The 23846-nt window shown below is 38.9% G+C and overlaps 1 protein-coding gene across 2 annotated transcripts in view; it reads right to left on the reverse strand.

Annotated features, from left to right (window-relative positions):
* PPP4R4 (protein phosphatase 4 regulatory subunit 4) overlaps positions 1 to 23846 on the reverse strand; it is a 103889-nt gene that overhangs the window by 28489 nt on the left and 51554 nt on the right. For both annotated transcript variants that reach the window (XM_029952631.1, XM_029952632.1), the window contains exons 6-15: positions 21981 to 22087; positions 21063 to 21170; positions 13858 to 13979; positions 11347 to 11469; positions 10211 to 10380; positions 9761 to 9880; positions 7130 to 7207; positions 6195 to 6278; positions 5415 to 5597; positions 1542 to 1647 (exon numbers count right to left, since the gene is read on the reverse strand). In XM_029952631.1, the coding sequence (XP_029808491.1) occupies positions 1542 to 1647; positions 5415 to 5597; positions 6195 to 6278; positions 7130 to 7207; positions 9761 to 9880; positions 10211 to 10380; positions 11347 to 11469; positions 13858 to 13979; positions 21063 to 21170; positions 21981 to 22087 (1201 nt within the window). The remainder of the gene's footprint in view (positions 1 to 1541; positions 1648 to 5414; positions 5598 to 6194; positions 6279 to 7129; positions 7208 to 9760; positions 9881 to 10210; positions 10381 to 11346; positions 11470 to 13857; positions 13980 to 21062; positions 21171 to 21980; positions 22088 to 23846) is intronic.

The following is a 23846-nucleotide window of genomic DNA, read 5'->3' on the forward strand; positions in this document are numbered from 1 at the left end:
CACAAGTTGCTTAGTCAATACAAGAGATAAGAGGGGGGAAAATCCTATATCCTAAAGATCTGTAGACCCCCCAAATAAGGACAGCTCAAAAACCAGAAAAAAATGTATTAAACATTGCATTCAATTCTGTATGCATTTTAGTACTAAATAACTCTTATCTACTATGTTTTGGTCATCTATTATGTGCTAAGTACCCTGAGTAAGACATATTACCACATTTAAGTTTTTTTAATGTTTTATTTTATATTTGAGAGAGAGACAGAGACAGAGCACGAGCAGGGGAAGGGCAGAGAGACGGAGACAGAATCCGAGACAGGCTCCAGGCTCTGAGCTGTCAGCACAGAGCCCGACATGGGGCCCGAACATATTATCACACTTAATCCTGAGAAACAATCCAATGGGGTAAGAATAGATTTATCCTCCTGAGGGGAGGTTCAGAGGCTAAAGTCACAGAGCTGGTAGGGGTAGTGCTGGAATGCAAATGGAGGTGCGTATAACTTCAAACTCTGAAGTTACATGTGACCAATCAAATTAGCTGTTTTCTTCACCTCATTTCCACAGACACGTTCTGAAGTGGTTAAAGTCATATGTAAACACTGTATTACTGACAGTAATTCAGGTAAACATTTAAAGGACTATTTTCTCTCTTGTTACACACATGTTCAAAAGCAAAATTCTTAATATTTAAGGCCAAAAGGAATCTCCTTTCAAAGTACAATTGATTCTAAATGTGAGGTCATACCACTGAGAAATGAAAATTAAATTGAAATAGAGTCAGAAAGAGAAAGATTAAAGTATACTGAGCATAATTTTCCTTATATGGAATTTGATACACTCTTAATTTTCTGACATTTTTTATAATGGCAAAGTCCAATAACCAGAAAACCCCATTACCTACTTATGCTGGGTCACAGAGTTTAATAAAAGCATGGAGACAGTATGGTCAAAGCAAGGATACAAGAATTAAAAATTCACTGAGTATACATACGTATATGACACTGTTTCTAGAATTACTATGTTAACTAAAGGTTTTTGTCTTGATTTAGCCCTTGGCGAATTAAAATAAATTTGCATTTATTAACGGATTTAATTTTTTAAAACATTATGAACCACATAAGCTTATCAACTCTACTCAAGGAACCTAAAAAAACCCTTGCATTCTGTTAGTATTTAATATGAAAGCATAAAGTGCTACATTCATGGATACAGAACTCATATTTTAGTTCCAAATGCTATTTCATCAAGGCAGAAACCGGACTCTCAGCATAAACATACACTATTTAACTTTTCAAGCGGAGGGACTTACTAAAGAAGGACCCAGAGTAGTTGTCACTTCCACTCACCCCAGAGTAATCCTGTCTTAGAGATTTCTAAAGCAACCCCCCAAAATTAACCTACAAAACTCAGATGCAAACAACACTCCAGGTACTTACCAGCATCGGCCTAACTATTCATGGCAAACTGATAACACGCAGTAAGAGCTAACTAAGGCCAGTGTGCTCACTTTCTGACTTTCAAAAGTAGAGGCGATGATTACTTACGTTCAATTAATTTTTGAATGACTTCGTGTCTCTGTTCTTGTTTACGATTATAACGTAGAAAAATGCATAGAGTTCGTGAAGCTGCCTTTTGGACAGGTAAGACGTTCTTAAAGAAATAAGAAGGACAATTAAACCGATATAATAATATAATTTTGCCCCACAAATCAATTTTCAGTTTGGGCTAAAGTAAGAGCAGTGTTGGGGCACCTGGGGGGCTCAGTCGGTTAAGCATCTGACTCCGGCTCAGGTCATGATCTCACGGTGTGGGTTTGAGCCCCGCATCAGGCCCTGTGCTGACAGCTCAGAGCCTGGAGCCTGCTTTGAATTCTGTGTCTCCCTCTCTCTCTGCCCGCCCCACTCGTGCTCTGTCTCTCTCTCAAAAATTAATAAACATAAAAAAAAAAAAGAACGAGGCGCCTGGGTGGCTCAGTCAGTTGAGCGTCCGTCCAGCTTTGGCCCAGGTCATGATCTCGCGGTTAGTGAATTAGAGCCCCGCGTCAGGCTCTGTGCTGACAGCTAGCTCAGAGCCTGGAGCCTGTCTTCAGATTCTGTATGTATATGTCTCTCTCTCTGACCCTCCCCTGCTCATGCTGTCTCTCTCATTCTCCCAAAAATAAATTAAAAAACATTAAAAAAAAAAAAGAACAGACTTGTCCCTCTCTCATATCAAAGCGGAAGTACCCTCATAATTTAATGTTAATACCACTCAGGCATATCAACTATCGTAAAGTTCCTTTAGTTTGGCACCATTTCCAAACCATCCAGCTCTCTTTTAGATATATGACTCTCGTTTCTCTGCCACCCATGCTCTTAGCCGTTCCCTGGACCTGCAAGAACACAGCCTGTGTCAGATACGTCGTCACAAATGTGCCACTTCTAAAACATAGATGTAGAGAGCCCAGATACACTTTTCAATCTGTCTGGCTTGCTTCTGACTCTTCGAACTCAATGTCATCACTGAGGTCCCTCGTCCACACCACAAATAAAACTTAGAATCCAAGGGACACCACGTCCATAACTCTTACTACTGTTCTATACTTCTTTGTCTTCTGAATTTCTGTCACCCCACTGGGCAGAATTCATTAATTTTATACGAATCATCTGTCTTTACTGGAGTTGGGTTCAAACTATGTATTAGAGAAAAATCTCTCAACCAGATCTATTGCGCCCAGTATAAAATTCACGCACACCATCCTGGCTTACATATAAATACTACAATATGTGGTTAGTAAAGATTCAGACTATTACAATGGGGATCCTTGAAATTCAAGGAGAATAAAACTGTCCAATGCTGCCTTTCTGTAGCTTTCAATTTTTTAGCACAACAAAGGTAGGGGGAAAAGCTTATGTCATTACTCAAAGCCTTCCAAAGACTTCCCTTGTTTCCGAGAATACTACCTAGATCCCACATCGTGGCCCTCGAGGTGTGCCGTGCTGGGGGTCCAGCCACCCCTCCACCTCAGGTCTCCACGCTTGTACACTGGCCTCCCTGCCCCTCACGCAACCACACTCGTCCCTTGGCCCGGACCAACTGTCCTCCAGACACGCGCCCGGTAACTCCCTTCCTTTGCTCAGTCCTCTGCATGAAGCACGCTTGGCCAGAGAGGGCTTTTTCCTCCCACGACCTCCACCACAGCATCCTACTCCCGTCGGTCACGCTCCTCGCCCTCTCCCCTGCCTTCCCGTTGTTCACTGTACTTTTCATCCCTGACATACTAGAGGCGGAGGCTTGTTTGCTGCCTGTCTCCAACAGAATGTAAAGTTCCGTGGTAAGAGGTCCGTTACGTCTTTTGTTCGCTGCTGTAGTCTGGTACCCAGAAGAGGTCTGGGCACACAGTAGGCTCTCAATTAATTCTGCTGAAGAAATGAGTATTCTGACCAGGAGGTACGGAATTAAAAATGCAAATCTTTCTTTCCTCCAGAGAATATGGAAGCCGAATAACGTGTCCTCCTTGACCACGGAAAATGTGCTCTGATAAGCATGTATCTCCTTTTGAGTGTGGAATTACTGGCTTGTAAGAGAAAATAGTGACACAAATCGCTTAGGCGTACCAGTATTTTGTCCACGCTCTATGTTGTACACCATTGCTCTCTCCTGATCAGTTAAAACTACGGAATAATTATGTTTTCTTGGCTTTGGAAACACAACACGCCCTACCGAATAATCAGGTTGAGGAGCAACGATTAAGACCAACCTCACAGCTCTCGCCGGCCCGTTGCACTGCCCGCCCCGCCGCTGCCGCTGCAGCACGAGCAAGAGTCTGTCTTATTCACTCCTATGCCCCTAACTCTTGGAACAGTGCCTGACACATGGCAGGCCCTCGAGTAAGTAATTTCTGAATAAAATAATTAATATGGTCTGCTCGATTTTACGTGAACTTTCTTATGTGGCACACTAACGCATCGTCCTCTGATACGGAGTCATTATTGCCAAAATCATTTCTTAAGAGTGTTGCGTCCATAATACAACCTTCTAGGCTTTGCTCTGATGAATGGAATTAACTTGCAGAAGTGGCAGTTCATGAACGTCTATTTCTTTTTTTCTTTCTGACTTAAGTTGTAAATGATACCAATCATGTTATTTTTCTTTTAAATCTTTGAGGCTAAAATGGATTTTGGGTTTCTGAGATGCCTATTAGATTTCACTGTCTCCCTTTTACTGAGAACAATGAGAGGATAAAGCACTTTTTTAACAGCTTATAAAATGTATAAGTTATATGAAGTTTTTTATGCTTCAGAATTGGTAGGAAGACATCATTTTTTTTTAATTTATTTTTGAGAGAGAGAGAGACAGTGTGAGCAGGGAGGGTCAGAGAGAGAGGGAGACAGAATCCGAAGCAGGCTCCAGGCTCTGAGCTGTCAGCACAGAGCCCGACACGGGCCTCGAATCCACGAACCGTGAGATCATGACCTGAGCCAAAGCTAGATGCTTAACTGACTGAACCACCCAGGCGCCCCAGGAAGACATCATATTAAATGTACGGTGAAATGTGGGCTCAATAGACCGCTCTGGAAATTTTTGTAACAAAGATAGACAACTTACTCTCTGAGGGATTTGAGTACACATTTTTCTTTTTGTCCCGCTTTTGACTCTAATTTTAAGGTTATCCATCATAGGCCACCACGTTTTTAATATAAGCTTTCTTTGTTACCCAGCCATCTCTTAGAGGTACTTTAAAAGAAAAAGTGAGGCGCCTGGATGGCTCAGTCGGTTATGCATCCGACTTCAGCTCAGGTCATGAGCTCACGGTTCATGAGTTCAAGCCCCATGTCAGCCTCTGGGCTGACAGCTCAGAGCCTGCAGCCTGCTTCGGATTCTGTGTCTCCCTCTCTCTCTGACCCTCCCTGGCTGACACTCTTGTCTCTCTCTCAAAAAATAAACATTAAAAATATTTAAAAAAATAAAAAAGAGTAACTCTGTTAAAACTGAGGGGCTCACAGGATACTTTGGGAACACGGTAGAGCTGAGGCAGGCTCTGAGGCCTTGACACATAAAAGGTGTATTATCAGAGCAGACAGCACTTAGCAGCCAAGATCACAGACTCCCGCCAACCTTCCTCTTGAGAAGAGCTCTGGTCAAGTTTGAAGTTAGTCTGTTTACACCCTCCTTGGCGACATATAGACAAATGAGCAGTAAAGGTACCACCTGCTCGTTCTCCGATCCAGCCGTATAGACAATGTTCAAAAACCAGCATCAGTGGAAAAGCACGGGGAAACTTAAGTTCCCCCTTCGGGGACCTGGCAAGAGAACATCCTTCTAGGACAAAACGGAATAAATGAAGTTTGTTGTACTATTTCGAGAAGGCGAAGAATTTGGTAATTCCAAAATCAGGCGTGAGTTCAAAAGAATTAGATAAAAGGTACCGGGCTCACATTTGTCATCACGATTGTGAACATTCTTTGCAAGAAGCGGTAGTAAATCTGATCACTGGATATGATGTGCGGCAGACAGGCATATTTCTGCAGGAGCTTCTCGTGAGTTCTCCATTTTAAGGAGGCCGCAGCTCGCTGCTCAGCGGCCGTGAGCGCCGGAATCAAGTCAGGCAGAGATGACAACTGAAAAAGCAAGCACATCAGAGGATGGCTGATGAGAAACCCGCTTCAGCATTCCAGAGAATTCTTCAGTCTCACAACACACTGGGGAGAGAGACAGGCTCGCCCGCTTCACAAAAACTTCGGAGGATCTCGGCTGTCACAGGGAAGCCATTATCTGGCAAATTCAAATAAATACGTTTTTAAAATTCCATAAGTAAAATTAACAGTTACTGAGAACAAAATTCTGAAATAGAGAACGGGACTCGCAATCTCCCTAACTGATGTAAAATTTATTCTACTACACTGTTGGAAAATCGTGACCTTCTACGTCCCTACCCTTCTGTCCTCACCAGATGCTGCTCTTGGAATAATAATTAATGCTAATAAAAACTGAAAATGTGAACATAAACTCCAAGGGCAGTAAGAATCACGGTAAATCAAGAACTGGAGGAAATTCAGGCTGTTGAAGCTCCAACAGACACTTACTAAGCACTTGTTAACCCGGGGCGAACACTACTGTAAATATTTTCTATATATCCTCTCCTTGCTCCCGACAGTAACTCTGTGGGTAAGATCGTGCTGATAACATCCAAGAACTCTTTGATACATGAGATTTACCTTATTTTCTTGAACACTGCTTTCTCCACCAGTGGACATGAGTTCAAGGATTTCTGGAAGATGATCTATAAGGGCATCTAGTACCTTTTAATAGAGATGTTGATTACTTTTATGGCAATTACTGTTTTTCTAAACTTGCATAGTCTCATATATCAATCTCTGTGCGGACAAAGTATCATTTACCCAGCAGCATTTTGGAATTTTCTATTCTCCTACGTTGCCATCTTCTTAGAAACAGAATCAACTGCCTTGATCAGAACTACCTTTGAAAAGAGATTCGTATGTCTGTCTCTTGATAGTGTTCAAATAGTCTAGATCTGAGGCAGCTATTTCTAGACGACCAACATGCTGAAAAACCACCTCTCAACTGAAAAAGCAATTTAAGTCAGATAACACCCTCTGCAATGACTAATTGCAATTAGTCATTTGCACCCTCCGCAATTGATGAGTTGAGCTTTGGCAAGCTAGTGCTCATTTGGGTGAACAAGATACACTAAATGCAGCATCAAAATAAAATATTTCAAAGTTTCCAGAAGTATACTCCCAAACAATGTGAAGAGAGAGGAAAAGATATAAAATGTAATAACATATGATTGCGATTGTGTAAAATAAAAAACCTTTTCACAGAAAAAAGTAGAAAACGTTTAAAATACAACAAAACATTAACACTGATTGAAACTAAAGATACTGTTTTGTCTGTCTACTTTTTGGCATTTCCTACATTTTCCTTTATAAGCAAATATACACATATATATTTTTAAACCTAGTATTTTTTTAAAGATCTCAATTTTCAGTCTATGATACAATGGTACATTGTCATGACACTTTTGGGGATTGCCAGCTAAAAGAATTCATGCAATTCCTAAGAAGAGGGGGGGCATTGATATATTCAGACTTAACATAAAAGTAAAAACCAAAGCATAAGAAGATATTACCTCCAGTGATTCATCTTGTAATAATGTTATCAGTTCTTTATGTATTAAATATACTCCAGAATTCAGAAGTTTAGAGACCTAAAATGCAGCAATAAAGTCTCTCAGATTTAAAACTACTAGACATCCAAAGGTTGTAATACTAATTTTACAAAATGCATCCGTTAGATACTTCTGAAATGAGACTGGGTTACAGCATTAATATAAAAATTAGATTTCTAGAAAAATTAATTGCATAAAAGCCAGCTTTTTGGTGTCCCTTATAACACTCTGGAGTGCGGACACGTGAGGCTGCGCACCTAAGTGCCCATATGGGCGCAGCAGGTGCAGGAACAGTTTATCAGAGTCATAATTTTCGTATCACAAGCAACAAGCCCACGGACGCCTCCAGCTCCTATCTGAAGTCTCACAGCGGCCAGCAGGGCCTCACAGGACAGCGCGGGCATGAGCGATCACCCTGGCTCAGCGCCTTCTGAGGGAGGCAGGCGCTACCGAAACTCTGTGTGACACAGGGACAGAGGAGAGTCCCAAGCAAGCAAGCAAGACATTGATGACTTTTCCCATCAAAGACTTTGACCAGCGCAAGAGGAGCTGGGAGGGTCTAATCTAAGCTCTACTGTGACCAGGTTTGGGTTTTTTCCCCTCTTCCAGACAAAGACAGAATCCACAATGGTAAAGCCACCAGTTTCCACTTCACTATTTATGTATTTTTATGTATTAGGCTTCTGGGTAAGATTTTAATGGGCTGGGGGGAGGGGTGCTTCCTGGATAAAGAAAGTTTCTTGTTGTTGTTGTTTTTTTTTTTAATGTTTTATTTATTCTTGAGAGAGAGAGAGCGTGAGCAGGGGAGGATCAGAGAGAGAGGGAGACCCAGAATTGGAAGCAGGCTCCAGGCTCTGAGCTAGCTGTCAGCACAGAGCCCGACGCAGAGCTCAAATCCACGAACTGCGAGATTATGACCTGAGCCGAAGCTGGAAGCTCAACCGACTAAGCCCCCCAGGTGCCCCAAGAAAGTATTTTTAAAAATCTTTGCTCGAGAGGGTTGTTTCTGACTCATTCATAATATTTTCAAACTACTATTTTTCTGAAAAACAAGAATCAAGTTAGGAGATAGGAAAGTAACTCTCAGAATTTAACAATAACCCCGTGAGGAAAATTTAAACTCACCAGTCGCATTTTCACTACTCAGAAGGACAAACCTAGACAAACAACTCATTTGTGGAGTAGAGTGCCATGACCAGCCTACCAACATGGTACGATTGAGGAAGGTGGCAATCAGCCACCCAGCAAAGAGCTAGACCAACAATTTCCAAACTCACGCCCACCAGTGCAATATTTTTCTGTACACATTTCAAGATGTTTATCTCTATGGTGCTAATATGTTAAACGTCCACTCTAAAACATGAATAAAGTAAAAATTTTAGAGGGATGAGACAAAAAGAAACAAAAGCAAAAACTCTAATAAACATTGTGTTTTCAGACACTAACCTCACGAAACCATCTCTGGAGACCATTGATCTAATAACTACAAGCACACACAGTAACCAAGACTAAATGGCCACCTAATGCGCCCAGGAGACAGATATTTCCGTCAGCCAGCCAGTGCCCTCTGTCCCGTCCCCTCCCCCAAAAGCGTACTTCTATAGGTATATTTACAAAGATGACTTCTTCATGCAACACTGGCATTATTTTAATTAGCTATACCATTTAAAGGAAATACTTCCTTTATTTTGCACAATGAACACTTTGTTGATACCAGAAAAAGTGTTATTCAAAAGAAGACTATCATCCATCATCCAGAGTTTCAAGCAACATAATAATGATGCTAAGATTTCTCATGCACTTGCAGCTAATCAAACAGTGCTCTGAGGCAGGAACCCAGGGCAAGGAAAGGGCTGAAATATTCTCGTAAGGATAAGAATATTTAGATACCTCTTGTGAAGAAAGGAAATATTCTTATGCCATTTACAAAGAGAGATTTATATTTGAGGTTGATAACTTATAGTTTATACGTGCTTACTGCAACTATATAGAATACATGTGCTTCCTGATATCGTCCAAGACACACATCCAAATTTCAACCTCAAGGGTTAAGAAGTTAATTACATTCATCTTAAAAGTTTAGATTCACATTTGCTTCTTCCCCTAAAGAGAGTTGTTGTTATAACTGAACCTAACAGTATGTTCATGAAAGACGATCCATTCACAGGAAAAACAGTAAAGAACCTGTCCCTCAATTTCCCATTTATTCTCAAGTTCTTAAGTTCAGATGCAAAGTTAAATATAAACATTGTAAAGCATATAAAACCTGATTTTACTTCCAAAGCGAAAATACCCATATTCACACCACAATGGTGGGCTTAAAGTAAGCATTTTAATAGAGAGATACTGAATGAATGGATTAATAAATGATAAATGAATATAATGTGCTTATGTAAATGAATTCTGTAAACATACTAAAAAGAGAATTATGGAAACTTTAAAATAACAGTTAGGACTAAAATATGAAAGAGATATGGAGCCCATATCATATAATAAACTTTTATAAACAGAAGTGAACAAAATATCAAAACCGCGTCCAGCATACAGAGGTGAATTCACAACTGTAAAGAGCTAACGCTTCTTCACACTTACTTCATAAAAGCAAATGGCAATAGTGTATCTGACTGGTACTTCAGGGTCATGACAAAGGCAGAAGAATGTAGAATAGAGTTCCATGTGGAAGTTTTTAGGATCAACAAAAACAATCATGGCCTGGTGGAGGTGGAAGGGGGAAGATGAGTGGGAAGGAGAGAAAAACATGCATCAATACCTAATATTACAATCATTTCATTTAAATTGAAATCATGTCCTCTAAATAATAATTTACATAGAAATCACATTTGGAAGATCCAAATGCATGCATATGGCTCAAATTTATACATGAAGGTAAATCTAAAGTACGCTAATATTATTCAGTGCCTACTGTCTATACCAGACATGAGGCTAAGCAGCAAGGTCAAATAGGGCCATGGTTTTTTACTGCTATTTATTCATATACTTTAAAGTTATCATCAAAACCGTTGGTCAGTACAAATACATTACCGGAAAGTTATAAGCACAGTTCTTCCGTACTGAAATATATTTCTTCTCCTGCTCTAGGATTTGGGGTGGAATCTGATTTTCATTGTGTCCATTCTCTTGTTGCAAACCCAATGTACAGAGTTTTTTATAAAACTCCAAAAACCTCAAATGCTGATCTGGAGTAAAAATTCCTGAAACAAATGTAAAACCTTTGTTCAACATTTTCATTGAAAACAAAAATAAAGAGAGAAAAGCAAAATATAACACTTACATAACAGGAACCAAATACGCAAGTAAACTGTTAAAGATAGTATGTAAAAGCAACGATGAGGAAAGAGTCTCTATTATGGAGAAATCCATGGGGTCTATTGTTTCACCTTATGTTGATTTTAACAATAATTTTAATAGTATAAACTATGCAATGTAGGAACTATATCATAGCACGGGCCACTGACAAGTCACTGCAACAGTAACGTATAAGGACCATTCCTGCATTTACGTGCATGTGTGTCTGCAGAGAAATTGCTTAAAAACTCAATCTAAAAGACGGGAAAGTAAACTCTAAATGTTTTTGATCAACGGACTGGTTCCATATTCATAAATTTAAATCTTAGAGTGCTAAGAACTCATATACTGCAAAACATTTTCAACAGCCAATTAAAAGTCTATAATATATATGTTTTTAAATGCTTTAGTGTAGCAGATGGCTATAGTTTAATTTATGCTTACATGATTACAGTACGCTAAGAACTGAGTAATATGTTCAAATGCCAAGTTATGAGTATTATTCTAAATTCTAAGCTGAACTGCTCACATAATATATTAATTACCAACAAAGAGTTAATAAGGATATACTTCTTATGCATCAATAGGTAATATAACTTATCAATGCCAACTGATACGTAAAAATAAAATATTCAGAAATGTAAAGGGCCATGACTATTTCATTCTGTCACTGTTCTTTCAAATAGGTTCTATTAGGGAAAAAGAAGTTATTAAATGGGTTCTAACTTGTGCTGTCAATGATCTAAGACCTCTTAAGATTTTACACCCTTAAAGGACAGGCTTTACAACCGGAGAACTCAAGTCTAGTGGCTGAGGTAGAAGAAAAAGGAAACAATTATCTACAATCTTGACATTCTTACGGTAGATCATACCATATAGTCCATGGCATAGTTTTCCTAAATGGAATGATAAGGAAATAAGAATTGATTCATCTGCTTTGAAAGATTTTTCACAAAATGATTTCACTAAGGGAAGGATAGTTTGACTTCTGTCATCTGGAAAACAAAACACAACAAAACAAAACAGACTTTAGATCTAGTTGCCCATGCTGCACATGTAGAAATGCATATAGACAGATTCCAGAAAGGAAAATCACTACGCTGGCCACACGGTCACACAACATTACTGCAAACCCTGGTCGGGGAGCTGCACGGTGCAGAGGTAGCAAGAAGAGGGCTGAGATCAGCAAAACTTTTAACACCAGGCCGAGGGGCGCAAACTCATGGTGGGCCACAAAGACCAAATATAAACAGAAATGACAAGCTAAAAAGCTTCAAGGACTGAGGCTTTGAGGCCGAATAACTATAGAGCCCCGACACTGTGGGGGCTGCGGACATGAGCGGATGAGCAGCAGGCCCAGGACACAGGTGTCCCCTAGTGTGCATGTGTCTCATGCCAGGGGGCAGTTTTTTCTGGCCGAAATTGTTAGCTTATCATATGTCCTGCTTACTGAATTTCATCACTTTTACTTCTTAGCTGACACTTCCTTAAAATGCTCATCAATATTTTGGGGGCACCTGGGCGGCTCAGTCAGTTAAGCATCCTACTTCGGCTCAGGTCATGATCTCACAGTTTGTGGGCTCGAGCCCCGCGTCGGGCTCTGTGCTGACAGCTCAGAGCCTGGAGCTTGCTTCAGATTCTGTGTCTCCCTCTCTCTGCCCCTCCCCTGCTCATACTCTGTCTCAAAAATAAACATTAAAAAAAAATTTTAAGAAAGCTAATCAATATTTTTAAGTATGTCTGCTTAGGTTATAAATTCTTATATATCATAGCAACATTTGCAAATTGATTCTAAACACTCTGAATTTCCCATAATTCTCTTAAACTTTCAGAAATGAATCAGTGTTCAGGGTCTGACAAGACTAAGCAAAATGCTGCAACACGTTTATTGGCATTTTTATTACTGTTACTGTCATTATATTTCAGTACCACATCTACCATTTTAACTAAATGACATTTACCAGACAAATAGTCATTGCATTTCATACAGAACAAGCATTATACTAAGTAGAAATAGAGGGATGAGTCATAAATGGTCTGAACTTGAGAAATGTAGACCAGCAAAGAAGCTAACCCCAAAAACTATCATAAGATGATGTGATCACTATTTTCATAGTTGGTATAAGGCCCAGGCCTGCAATTTTTATAAATGTTCCAGGCCTCACAGTGTCTCTGTCACAACCGCTCTGTCACTAGAGTCAGCTGCAGACAACACCTAGCCACGTGGGCATGACTATGTTCCAATAAACTTTAGTTACATAAGCAGACAGCAGCAGGATTTAGCCTGTAGACCACAGCTGGCCAACCCCAGGCATAAGGCATTTAGAGAGATAATCAGAGAAGAAACTGTATTTGCATTGAGCACTGAAGGAAGCTGGTTAGGAGGAAAATAGAAGGGAGAAAAAAACGGAGGAAAATGAATTTGCGGACAGGCTGGAGGTGTGACAGAACTTCACATGCTGAGGCAATGACAAGTGGTACTGGAGCGGGCAGGAATGGCAGGGAAAGACGCGACACAGGTTGTGCCCAGATCTGTGACATCTGAGTGTGGACAGGGAGAGGGAGAGGGCGGGGAGGGGGCCTAGGCTCCGTAGGACAAGGAGATTCGTTCCCTCAACTGTTTTCATGTACTAATCATACATGGCTAATCATACAGGCTAAGTGGCTCTTCTGTAACACGCGTATGTAATTATCGTCCGCATTGCAATAATCTTTAAGAGGCTCTCCTGATTCAGGTAAAATGTTGTTAATCCAAGTAAATATAATCCTGCGATTACGCAACAGGGTTTTGCACCTGAGTACTTGATATTTACTGCTCCAAATTTCACCATATCAAAATGATGAATATTTACTGATAAATTAATGTCCAGCCTTCATCAAAAGTCTAGCCGTACATTCACAGAGGAGCTGTCTCTGTGACGTCTTTGTGATTCGATTTGCACAACCCTAAGACATACCTCCTTACTCATTCCCACTCAAACAGCTCATCCCAAACTTTTCCTCCCCAAGGCCAGGAGATTTCTAGCATTAAAATATTAAGGAGGGAATAGTATTGCTTTAGTCAGCATCTTTCTTAGGGTCCATTAGCTGAGCAAGCTAAAGGCTAATTCTTCGCCCCCCACACTAGGCAGTTAAACATGGACGAGGGAAAAGAGAGAGGTGTGGAATGTGTAGTAACGCAGGGTGCTAGGAGGGTAAAAGCGGCAACAGAGAAGGTGTCACAAGAGAAAGAACTAGAAAGAGACAGAGGAAGGGAGGCTTAATGTTCATCATAAAACAACATAAGGAATTCTACCCTTTATCTTTCGTTACTCCCTATCAGTGATACGAAAAGGGAAAAACCCTGCTTTCAGAAGCAAAAACGTGTCCACACGAAGATTTACCTGTATCAAACACGTCAAGCAGATTAACCAAAGTTTCAAAAGCTGCGAGCCGCACACTGCTGCCTTCATCCCTAGAGAGTTCTATTAGTTCAGGGAGCACCACACTTTTTGTAAGTTCTGTCCTGCACAAGAAGCAAGAGAAGAAAATAAATCAGTTCAATACATTACAGCAAGAACTTATGAAGTGCAAGTCACGGGGCCAGGTGCTGCAGAAAATAGGAAAACTCATAAAGATCTGGCTCCTGCTCTCCAGAAGCTTCCAGTCTGGCTGGAAAGCACGATATAAACATAAGAAACATGAATCGTAATGGTGTCGTTACTTAAATCAATTCTAGTTCCACCAGGATAATAGGATTACCTACACAGATCTTCATGACTATAAGTTTACATTAAATATTATAAATTGTAAACGTCTTCCATTTTAAGCAACTTCAGCAGATGTTCTGGACTAACTAGAAAAATCCAACAGTAGTGACTGTAGAAATCTTAATAAAATCTTTTTATCTCGATTTCAAGGAAGGAATTATGTTGTCATTTACCTCAACTACAACTTTACAGTAACGAATTCCTATCTAGAAGGAGGGTATATGGCACTAGACGCTCTCTCCAAAAGAACAAAACACAATGTCCGTGCTTTCCGGCATATGCAACGTTTATAATACAACCACAGATGGCTCTCGTTCAATACTTTAATCAGTCTCTGCTTAGTCACCAAGATGAGATGCTATGACAGTGACACCTGCCGATAAAGGGGAGGCTTATGATGTGACGCATCATCACGAGTCCTTCTGAGACGCAGGACAGAAGACGGCATGAATTATAATGAGAGAGAATAAGAAAGTCAGTAAGAGCTTCAGAAAACCTGAAAAAAATTCAGGGCAGAGCACAGTGACTCAAAGACAACACTGTCAGGCTGTACCTTCTGCTACGATGGAAACGTTTATGATCTGTATTGTAGCCAAATGTGACTACTGAGCATGTAACATAAGGTCATCAGTGTAACTGAGGAACTGAAGTGTTAACTTTATTTTACTGAATTTAAATAGCCAAACATGGCTAGTGGCTGCCCTATTGGAAAGTACCAGCTCTAAGGACATGAGGGATCAGAGGGCCAAAAACTGCTAAGAAATCCCCCTATGAAAGTGGGGAGGTGGTCAAAAGGTACACATTTCTGGTTATTACATAACTAGGTCAGGGCAGGTGCCGCACAGCATAGTGACTATAGTTAACAACGCTGTATTGCATATCTGAAGGCTGCGAAGAGAGTAAATCGCAAAAGTCATCATAAGAGAAAGAAATTCTGTAACTGTGTAAGGTGAAAGACTGTAACTAGACTTACAAAAATGACAATCATTTTCCAATGTATACAAATACTCATTATATTGTACACATGAAACTAATGTTTTCTGTCAACCATACCTCAAAAAAAAATGTATTCTAAACGATGCTTTTTTTTCTTCACATATAAAACACTCATGTGAGATTCTCAGCAAATTGCCAAGAAAATCACCAGTAGAACCTATTTCTTTAGCATAAGGCTAAGAAAAAAAAAAAAAGAACTCTCAGATCACAGGTATAAATGTTAGCATTAACGTTCACAAACATTGGTCAAACACAGGAAACGGAATGTGATGGAGATAAAGCTGAGAGATTCTGGCCCAAAGGTCATAAAAATTTATTTCATACAAACTTTGTTCAGAACGGATTTGCATACCATTGAAAACCTTGAGCTTATTAAGAATGAAAGATGATAAAGATTTCCTCCCCATTTACAGTAAAAAGTTAATTCCATTCAATTTTTCAAATGACTTCTCTCCCCAAGAGTGGTATACGGATGCCAACCCAACTTAGTCACACCTAGGTATTAAAAATAAAAATAATCAGAATCAAAAGGTCTTTAATAGCTGTACAATGATTTCGTAATGCTGAAAAGCCAAAGCGAATACATCAAATCTGCTTATCACTCGTGGTAATAAGGGCATTTCCATTTCAACCTGCCAACACCAATGGGAATTTCTCGTTTTCAACTATGTTAAAGCCACTGAACACTATGCACTATGAATTAAAAGAACGCTTTTATATGTTATCAAAATTTTAAAAAACATAAGAACTATATAAAAATAAATAACCTATAGCCCTCTACTTAAAGAACCTTTGGAAGTTTCTTTACGTAGAAATGTATGCCCAGACTTCTACCCTGTTGATGTAATGTATATCCTCTTTGGGCTTCAGCTTCCTAATCTGTAAAAGAGGAATGATCACTACCCATCCCACAGTGAGGTTATTAAGTTAGACAAGTGCTTAGAATAATGTCTCACACATAGTAAATATTATCTAAGTGTATACTTACATTATTCACAAATTCTGATATAAACTAATTCCTTATATTCATCTCTAAACCTGGAATAATACAGGTAAAAGATGAGCAAAAATCTTTTGTATATTATAGAATTCAAAAAGACTCTAGGTTTATGCATGCCCTAGTAGGACATGAAGGTGTTTCCTGTGCCTTTGCCTGCACTAAAGATTTCATGAACTTTTCTGATTTCATTGGTAAAAGGAGCATTTCACTCTTGTTTTTGTAACTATCACACATCATAGGACTGTATCTTTTTCACTATTACATCATCCATATGTAATCCATAGCTTATGGTAGGTGCTCAATGCATATTCATTAAATGAATATATCTCTCTACAACTAATGAGGTTAAACAGTGAGACTGAATATGTTTATTAGACACTTGTATTTCTTCTTCATGGAATATATTACTTGTTTTCTTTGCCCATTTGTCACATTATGAAAGGAGAAATAAGGCATCGTGGCAAACCCACACATATAGATGCAGATATTCTCTCTCTTTGGTTCCTCTAAACAAACTGGATTGCAGCTGAGTAACTTCTTCAAGAAGTAGAGGTGGCCTGTACACTGCCTGTGCTGCTATTTATGAGAATATATTTTTCTTGACTTCACATGGAAACTCCACTCTGACTAGAGCAGAATTCTAAGTCATTATCCTTTCTACTAAAAACACTTTTGGCATATAAGGATTTGGAACAAAAATCTGGGGACAACCTGATTCTATTACTTGTGTAAGAGTCCAGTTTTATCAGAGAACATGCTAATAATTACGACCTAATCCTTCCATGACATCAGAAGGCGGGGTATGTAAAAACAGGATGAGGGAGAGCAAGATGAATGAAATAAGCAAGCTTGCCCAGGAGGCCAACTGAGAATTCTGGGGTCTGGCTGCGTGACACAAATCTACCCAGGTGCTGGCCATGATCCGGAGTCATCTGGTGGTAGCAGTGTGATCAAACTGATGAAGACGATCCGGAGTTCCATGGTTGGCCAGGTCAGCAACAGCAATTCAAGGACACTTCTCATCTATTTGTGCCTTTTCCACTGGCCTGTTTTAAGGAGCCCAGGCTGAAAGAAATACTAGGGACCCAATCATCTCCATTTCTTTGTTAAGAAGATATTGCTTAGCCTCCCCTACATCAACGTCCTTCTAATCTGACAAAAGGCAAAACTCATGGGCAAAGGTTAAGAACCAATCATCAGTCCCATTATATCTGAATTCTATAATCTGCCTCTGACAAAAGCAATCATGGATCTGCTTTTTTCCACTGTAGTTTATATTTATCATACAGTATGTATCCTTTTTGTATCTGGCTTGCTTCCCTTAACATACCGATTTTGAGATACATCCGTGCTGTCATATTGGATGTGTCAGTATGACATCCCTTTTTCTTGCTAAATAGTATTCCACTATATGGACATACCACATTTTCTTTTTTTCTCTTTATCTATCAGTAGACAGCAGGATTGTTCGAGTTTGGGTTATTATAAAGAAAGCTGCTATAAACATGTGTATATAATACAACTCTTGTTATGGATATATTTTAACTTCTCTTGGGTAAATAATTAAAAGTACAATGGCTAGGTCATATTAAAGATGCTTAACTTTGAAGTAAATGCCAACTCGCAGTATTATATCATGGGACATTGGAAGGTTGTTGATTTGATTATATTCAGGAATGTGATAAATTTCAAATTAGTCTTTATCTACAATGTGAGGTAAGAATTAACATTCATTTTTTTTTTGCTCTTATGAATATCCCAGTACTGTGTTTTGAAAAGATTTTCCTCCTTGAACTCCTCTGGCATTCCGCTGAAAGTCAATAGACCACATATTTCTATACTCTTCTGTTCCACTGATCTATATCTATTTTTGTTTGTATCCTGAAACATCTTTAAATCCATTAATTAGTTCTAACAGTTGTTTTGTAAATTACTGAGGATTTTCTATGTAAACAGTGATGTCATCTACAAGTAGAAATCATTTTCCTTTTTCCTTTTAGATCTAAATTTAAACCTTGAAGATTTTTGTTCTCTTGCCTTATTTCAATAGCTAGAACCTCCCATACAATGTTGAACAGAAGTGATAAAAACTATCCTTGACCTGTTCTTACCTTAATATCTACCATTAATTATGATGTTAGCTGTAGGTTTTTCATACATGCTTGTATCAGATTGAGGAAGTTCCCTTCATCCCTAGCTTCCTGAGAGTTTTAATCACCAATGGATGTTGAATTTTGTCATACATTAATAACAGGGGCATTTTCAGGTTAGCTTATTTGTCACATCACCAGAAGTTTGATCAATTTCTTCAAAAGTTATGTTCTTCCTTTCCGATCTGAGTGCTATATATTCTTCCCCTCCAACACTGAAGAATCTTTTTATAGATTCCACATTTGTTTCTTTTTTCTCTTTAGTCATCCCTGTACAAAGAGAGGTCTCTTCCATACAGTTGTTTTCCTACAAACACATGTGCATGATCTCTTCATTACACCGTTCACTATTAATCTGATTATTCTAAGAACTATTCTCTTTGATCCTAAGCTGGTGCCCAATCCATAGTCAACACGGTCTAGTGCTGTGGAGCCTTCATTTCTTATGGATATGTGGGCTGGACAAGAATCTCTTAATCCTGCTTCCTGATAATCTTATTAAATAAAGAACAATTTCTGGCACTCATTTCTGATGACATTTCTGATGACCAACTAAAGTGGTCAGTAATCATTCCCCTGGCAGCCACACCAAGTACAAAACTATAAACCCAAGTCTGTACTGCTCTTGGGCCTCCTCCCAGCACTTCCCATCCCCAAGTGCCTTAGACCACAACCAACTCCCACCGCAGTCGTGGGCAGCCTCCTCTCTTAAATCAGCAGCAATCTCGGAAGGATCTCTTCCCACCTCCTCTCACTCATCTCCGGGCCTCTCCTAGCCTCGTGTATAGAAAATTCCTGTTGGCGGTTATCAGGGTCCAAATTTCCAATGCCGAAAGAAAAGAACTGTATGTCTCTCTTTAGTTTTATATATTTATCAAAGGAACAATTAAAAATACGAGTCAGATCATAGTAGTTTCCAGCCATGATACTATGAAAGTCCTATGACTGTGTTCTAATAGTACATGAGAATTCAAAATTATACAAATTTAATCAGGCAAATTAATTTCTTAAATGAATTGTAAGCTAACAAGGTAGGCAGATTCTAGCCTTGCTTTTCTAAATGAATCCTTAAGCAATAATCCTATGTTAATTTTCAGAAGGCAAATTTGAACACATCTGACCAGCCTGATTTTTTTTTTTACAGTGGCAAAATGTCAGATGACAAAATATGGAATACAAAAAGACAATGATATATTCTCCTGATAGGTTCTGGTCCTGATTAAGGACCACAGAAGTGGGCAAGACCCAATTATTTATACTCCACAACCATTCAGAGTCAGCTAGCCTAAGAAGATCTATCAGAAACAAACTACTTCTGAAATCAGAATTAGAGGATTACTCTGTTGCAATATTAAGTTTCTAACACAACTCTTACATCCTCCGATTCAGCAAGGTGGACAGGACAGAGAACCTGAATCTGTATGACATTCTGAAGTCATCCTAAAGCCTTAAATCGTCCCCAATTTTTTTTTTACTAAGAATTGTACAAATGGCAGGGGCACCTGGGTGGCTCAGTCAGTTAAGCGTCTGACTTCAGCTCAGGTTCAGCACAGAGCTTGGAGCCTGCTTCAGATTCTGTGTCTCCCTCACTCTCTGCCCCACCTCTGCTCACCCTCTGTCTCTCTCAAAAATAAATATTAAAAAAAATTTTTTTAATTGTACAAATGGCAACAACCTGATTGTCCTTGCTTATGAAACAAAAGAACTAGGTGAAAACAGTGCAACTTCTACTAAAAATAAGAGGTCCCACATGTTTTTTTTTATCAATTTAGGACCCTTAAAAACAAAAATTATATCCCAAGATGGTTCTTAGATAAAACTGCCTTTAATATCATACCTTAACATGAGATCAGTTTCTCTGGGTGAAGAGAGGAGACTGTCTGCCCTAGAAATCTCCATCCTGAGCTTCACACAACCAAAAGGCAAGGAACGTAACTAGCAGACAGTAGAAAGGCCAAGGTGCTCAGGAAACAGAGACTTCCACTGAGTAATTCCATCCGAGATGACCCAATAATATACCGCTAGTCCGGAGAAATGCTACTGCAATAGTCCAAGCATGGTTTATATTGGGACATTTTCCCTTCTTGAATCTAGGTATCTGGGATGCTAACTAAAGCAACTTAAAGTGAGGAAGAAAGAAATCAACATGAAACGAATGCTAAGCAACTTCACTTTAATCTCTTTTAATCTGCACACACCAGGAAGTACTTGTTACAATCATTTTTAATGGTCATGTAGGGTGTCATGCTAAGCGAAATAAGTCAGGCAGAGAAGGATAGATACCATATGTTTGCACTCATAGGTCTAACAGGAGAGACCTGGCAGGGGACCATGGGGAGAGGAAGGGGGAGAGAGATCGGAGAAGAGTGAGGGACACAGATCAAGGGAGACTACTGAATACTGAAGACGAACCATGGACTGAAAGGGGAGGGGGAGGGAGGGAGGGGGTAATGGTCATGGTGGGGGGCGCTGGTGGGGAGAAGCACTGGGTGTTATATGGAAACCAATTTGACAATAAACTACTATAAAAATAAAAAATAAAAAATAAATGTGACTAGTGCAACTGAGAAAAAAAATGGTCATGTAAAGGTTAGCCCTCCAACAGCATGATTTCATGGAACACAAGCCCAGCGTATGCATGTCTGACAACCTAGAAATAAGAAAATGACAAAAGGACTTGAAATGACACTTACCCAATGCCCTGAGCGATGTTCTCTAACTGCCGACACATACAAGACCGGACTTCATATTCTACATCTTGACAGAGTGATTTTACCAGAGGAAGTATCTCTCTTTTAATGCTTACAAGGGAAAGAAAGAAACATGCAAGTGGGTGTCTTAGACGAATTAAAATTTACAAACAGTCATCATCAAAATCGTAGCTTACCCTAACAGTAACAAATACAATTTAATATAAAGCCTATACTTTATAATGGATTTTTATATGTCACTACCGTTGGATGTTATCTCCTGTTACTTGTAAATTATAGACATGAATGGATCTTTGTAAAATAATGGTTCATTTGGGGCAGCTAAGCATCTTAGCTAAGATAAAAGGCCACCCCGGCAAGTGGGATACCTAACAACTATCAACCAAACTATTCTTCAACTTTATCTTTTACTCTGTGCCATAATTATATAACATTGCATTCTTTCCACTTGGTTATTTATCATCTGGGCAGAGAGTAGCATATAAATTATAAACATTCTCCATAAAACCTCAAAATAAGATAAATCATTCAAAATAATGAATTTGTAGCAATAATGGAAGCAATGAGAAAGTCTTATCTTTATGTCACACTTGACAATTTTTGAAATCTATAGAATAAAAACATTTCATGCTCAAAACTACACGATGTGTGTGACAGAGAAGACTGAGATGAGAAATAGAAAAAGTGGATCATGCTGATTTGAAGAGCCATGAGATCAGAAGAAATGCATCTGAATAGAAGACTAAGTAGACTATAAGACTTCTACAGAGTTAAAACATAAACTTGTATGCAGTACAGAATAATGTAAGTCTAGTATACTAGTCAATCATACGATCATCATACATCTTAAATCGACTTAATTGAATAAAGTAGACAAAAAATATGTATACAAATACTCACGTATGGGCATCAAATTTGTTGGTCATTTTTCCTAAAATTTTACAACTAACTAACCGAGACTGGACAGTTTGGGAAAGTTGTGCCTTGGAAACAAGTGGGTTCAAAATCTAAAGAGAAAATATTTAGAGAACATATTCACAAAGTTTTATATATTCTTGCCACAAATGTCAGCTATTTTCCTCAAGGACTATTTTAAGGTCCTAAGTGTTCTTAGGAAATCTGAATTAAAATTTGAGAGGGCTCATACCCCGAATCACCTTGTGGGCTTCTGGGTTATTAAAGGAAAGATGATGATACATTCCATAATTAAAAAACAACCAGGCAGGGGGCATCTGGGTGGCTCATTGGTCAAGCATCAAACCTTCCTTGCCTCAGGTTACAATCTTGCAGATCATAGGGTGGAATCTCACACTGGGTTCTGTGCTGACAGCTCAGAGACAAGAGCCTGCTTCGGATTCTGTGTCTCTTTCTCTCTCTGCCCCTCCTCCATCCATGCAGTCTGTCTGCCTGTCTGTGTGTCTCTCTCTCTCAAAAATAAATAAAAACAGGGGCGCCTGGGTGGCTGTCAGTTGAACATTGGACTTTGGCTTAGGTCATGATCTCATGGTTCATGGGTTTGAGCCCCAAGTCGAGCTCTGTGCTGACAGCTAACTCAGAGCCTGGAGCCTGTCTTCGGATTCTGTGTCTCCCTCTCTCTCTGATCCTCCTCTGCTCATGCGCTCTCTCTCTCTCTCTCTCTCTCTCTCAAAAATAAATAAAACAAAAAAAAATCTTTTAATAAATACATTTAAAAATTTTAAAACAACAACAACCAGGTACATAAAAACTGAATTAAAGCTTATGGTGAATTCTGTAATGATCTGAATGCACATAAAGTTTAATTGTTAAAATGCACATTTTCAAAAGAAAACTAAACAAATTATCAGATAGCCTGAAATTTATTTTTATTTCATACAGATTAATTTTTAAATTTATCCTAAAGGAATACAAAACATTATAGCTTCAAATAGATTCTACTAAGTAATTCTGTCATTTGACTGCAATAACCCAGGCATGATGCTATAGTGCACACATGCCGGGCACTCAAAACCTCAAAAGCAGGACACACTGTAAAGAACTATGAAGATCAGATCCGGATTCTGCCCCTGCTCTTTAATCTGTCCAAGTAATCTTGCTATTTCTTATTTCTCATCCCAAGATTTCTCATCAACATACAATGGAAATTAAAATATGTCATCCGAAGGTCCCCCCAAGTTCTGAAATTCTAGGACTCTAATAAAAAGGTCACGTGGTTTTTTCCCTCTCAACAAAGAAGCCAGAAATGCCGAATGCATAATGATAAGTATAATTTAGAACTCCAAGATCTGAAACAAAATAAACTGCATGTTTAAAATCTTAAAAATCACATAAAATAATATATGGTATTCGGGAGTAAACACTGCGTTTTACTACATAGCACTCTTCAAAAAATAGAAACAACAAATGTAAACACTACATTCAATATCTGAATATCTGTTAATCACCTAGATGTTTGGCATTAAGTATACAAACATCCTCAAAAAGGGGTAAATCTTCCCATTTCCCAGCAAGTGTTTTGGCTCTGAGGTAGGACCACAAATTGTATGAGGGCAAAGGAAGGACAAAAACACTTCACGAAATACATCGAGGGCATTTCCTTGACGAACAGCTACTTTTGTCAACAATGACATATTTGAAAAGAATACAGGGAGGATGTTCAAAGAGTGAAAAATCATTTCATGACAGAATAAATCTCCTTTCTAACTTTCTTATTCTCCCATTTTAATTTACTAAAACTTTTAGATAAGAGTATATTGAATAATGTTAAAAATTAAAAAGCAAACAAAC

This window comes from Suricata suricatta, chromosome 9, assembly GCF_006229205.1.
Source record: "Suricata suricatta isolate VVHF042 chromosome 9, meerkat_22Aug2017_6uvM2_HiC, whole genome shotgun sequence".
Classification (NCBI taxonomy): domain Eukaryota; kingdom Metazoa; phylum Chordata; class Mammalia; order Carnivora; family Herpestidae; genus Suricata; species Suricata suricatta.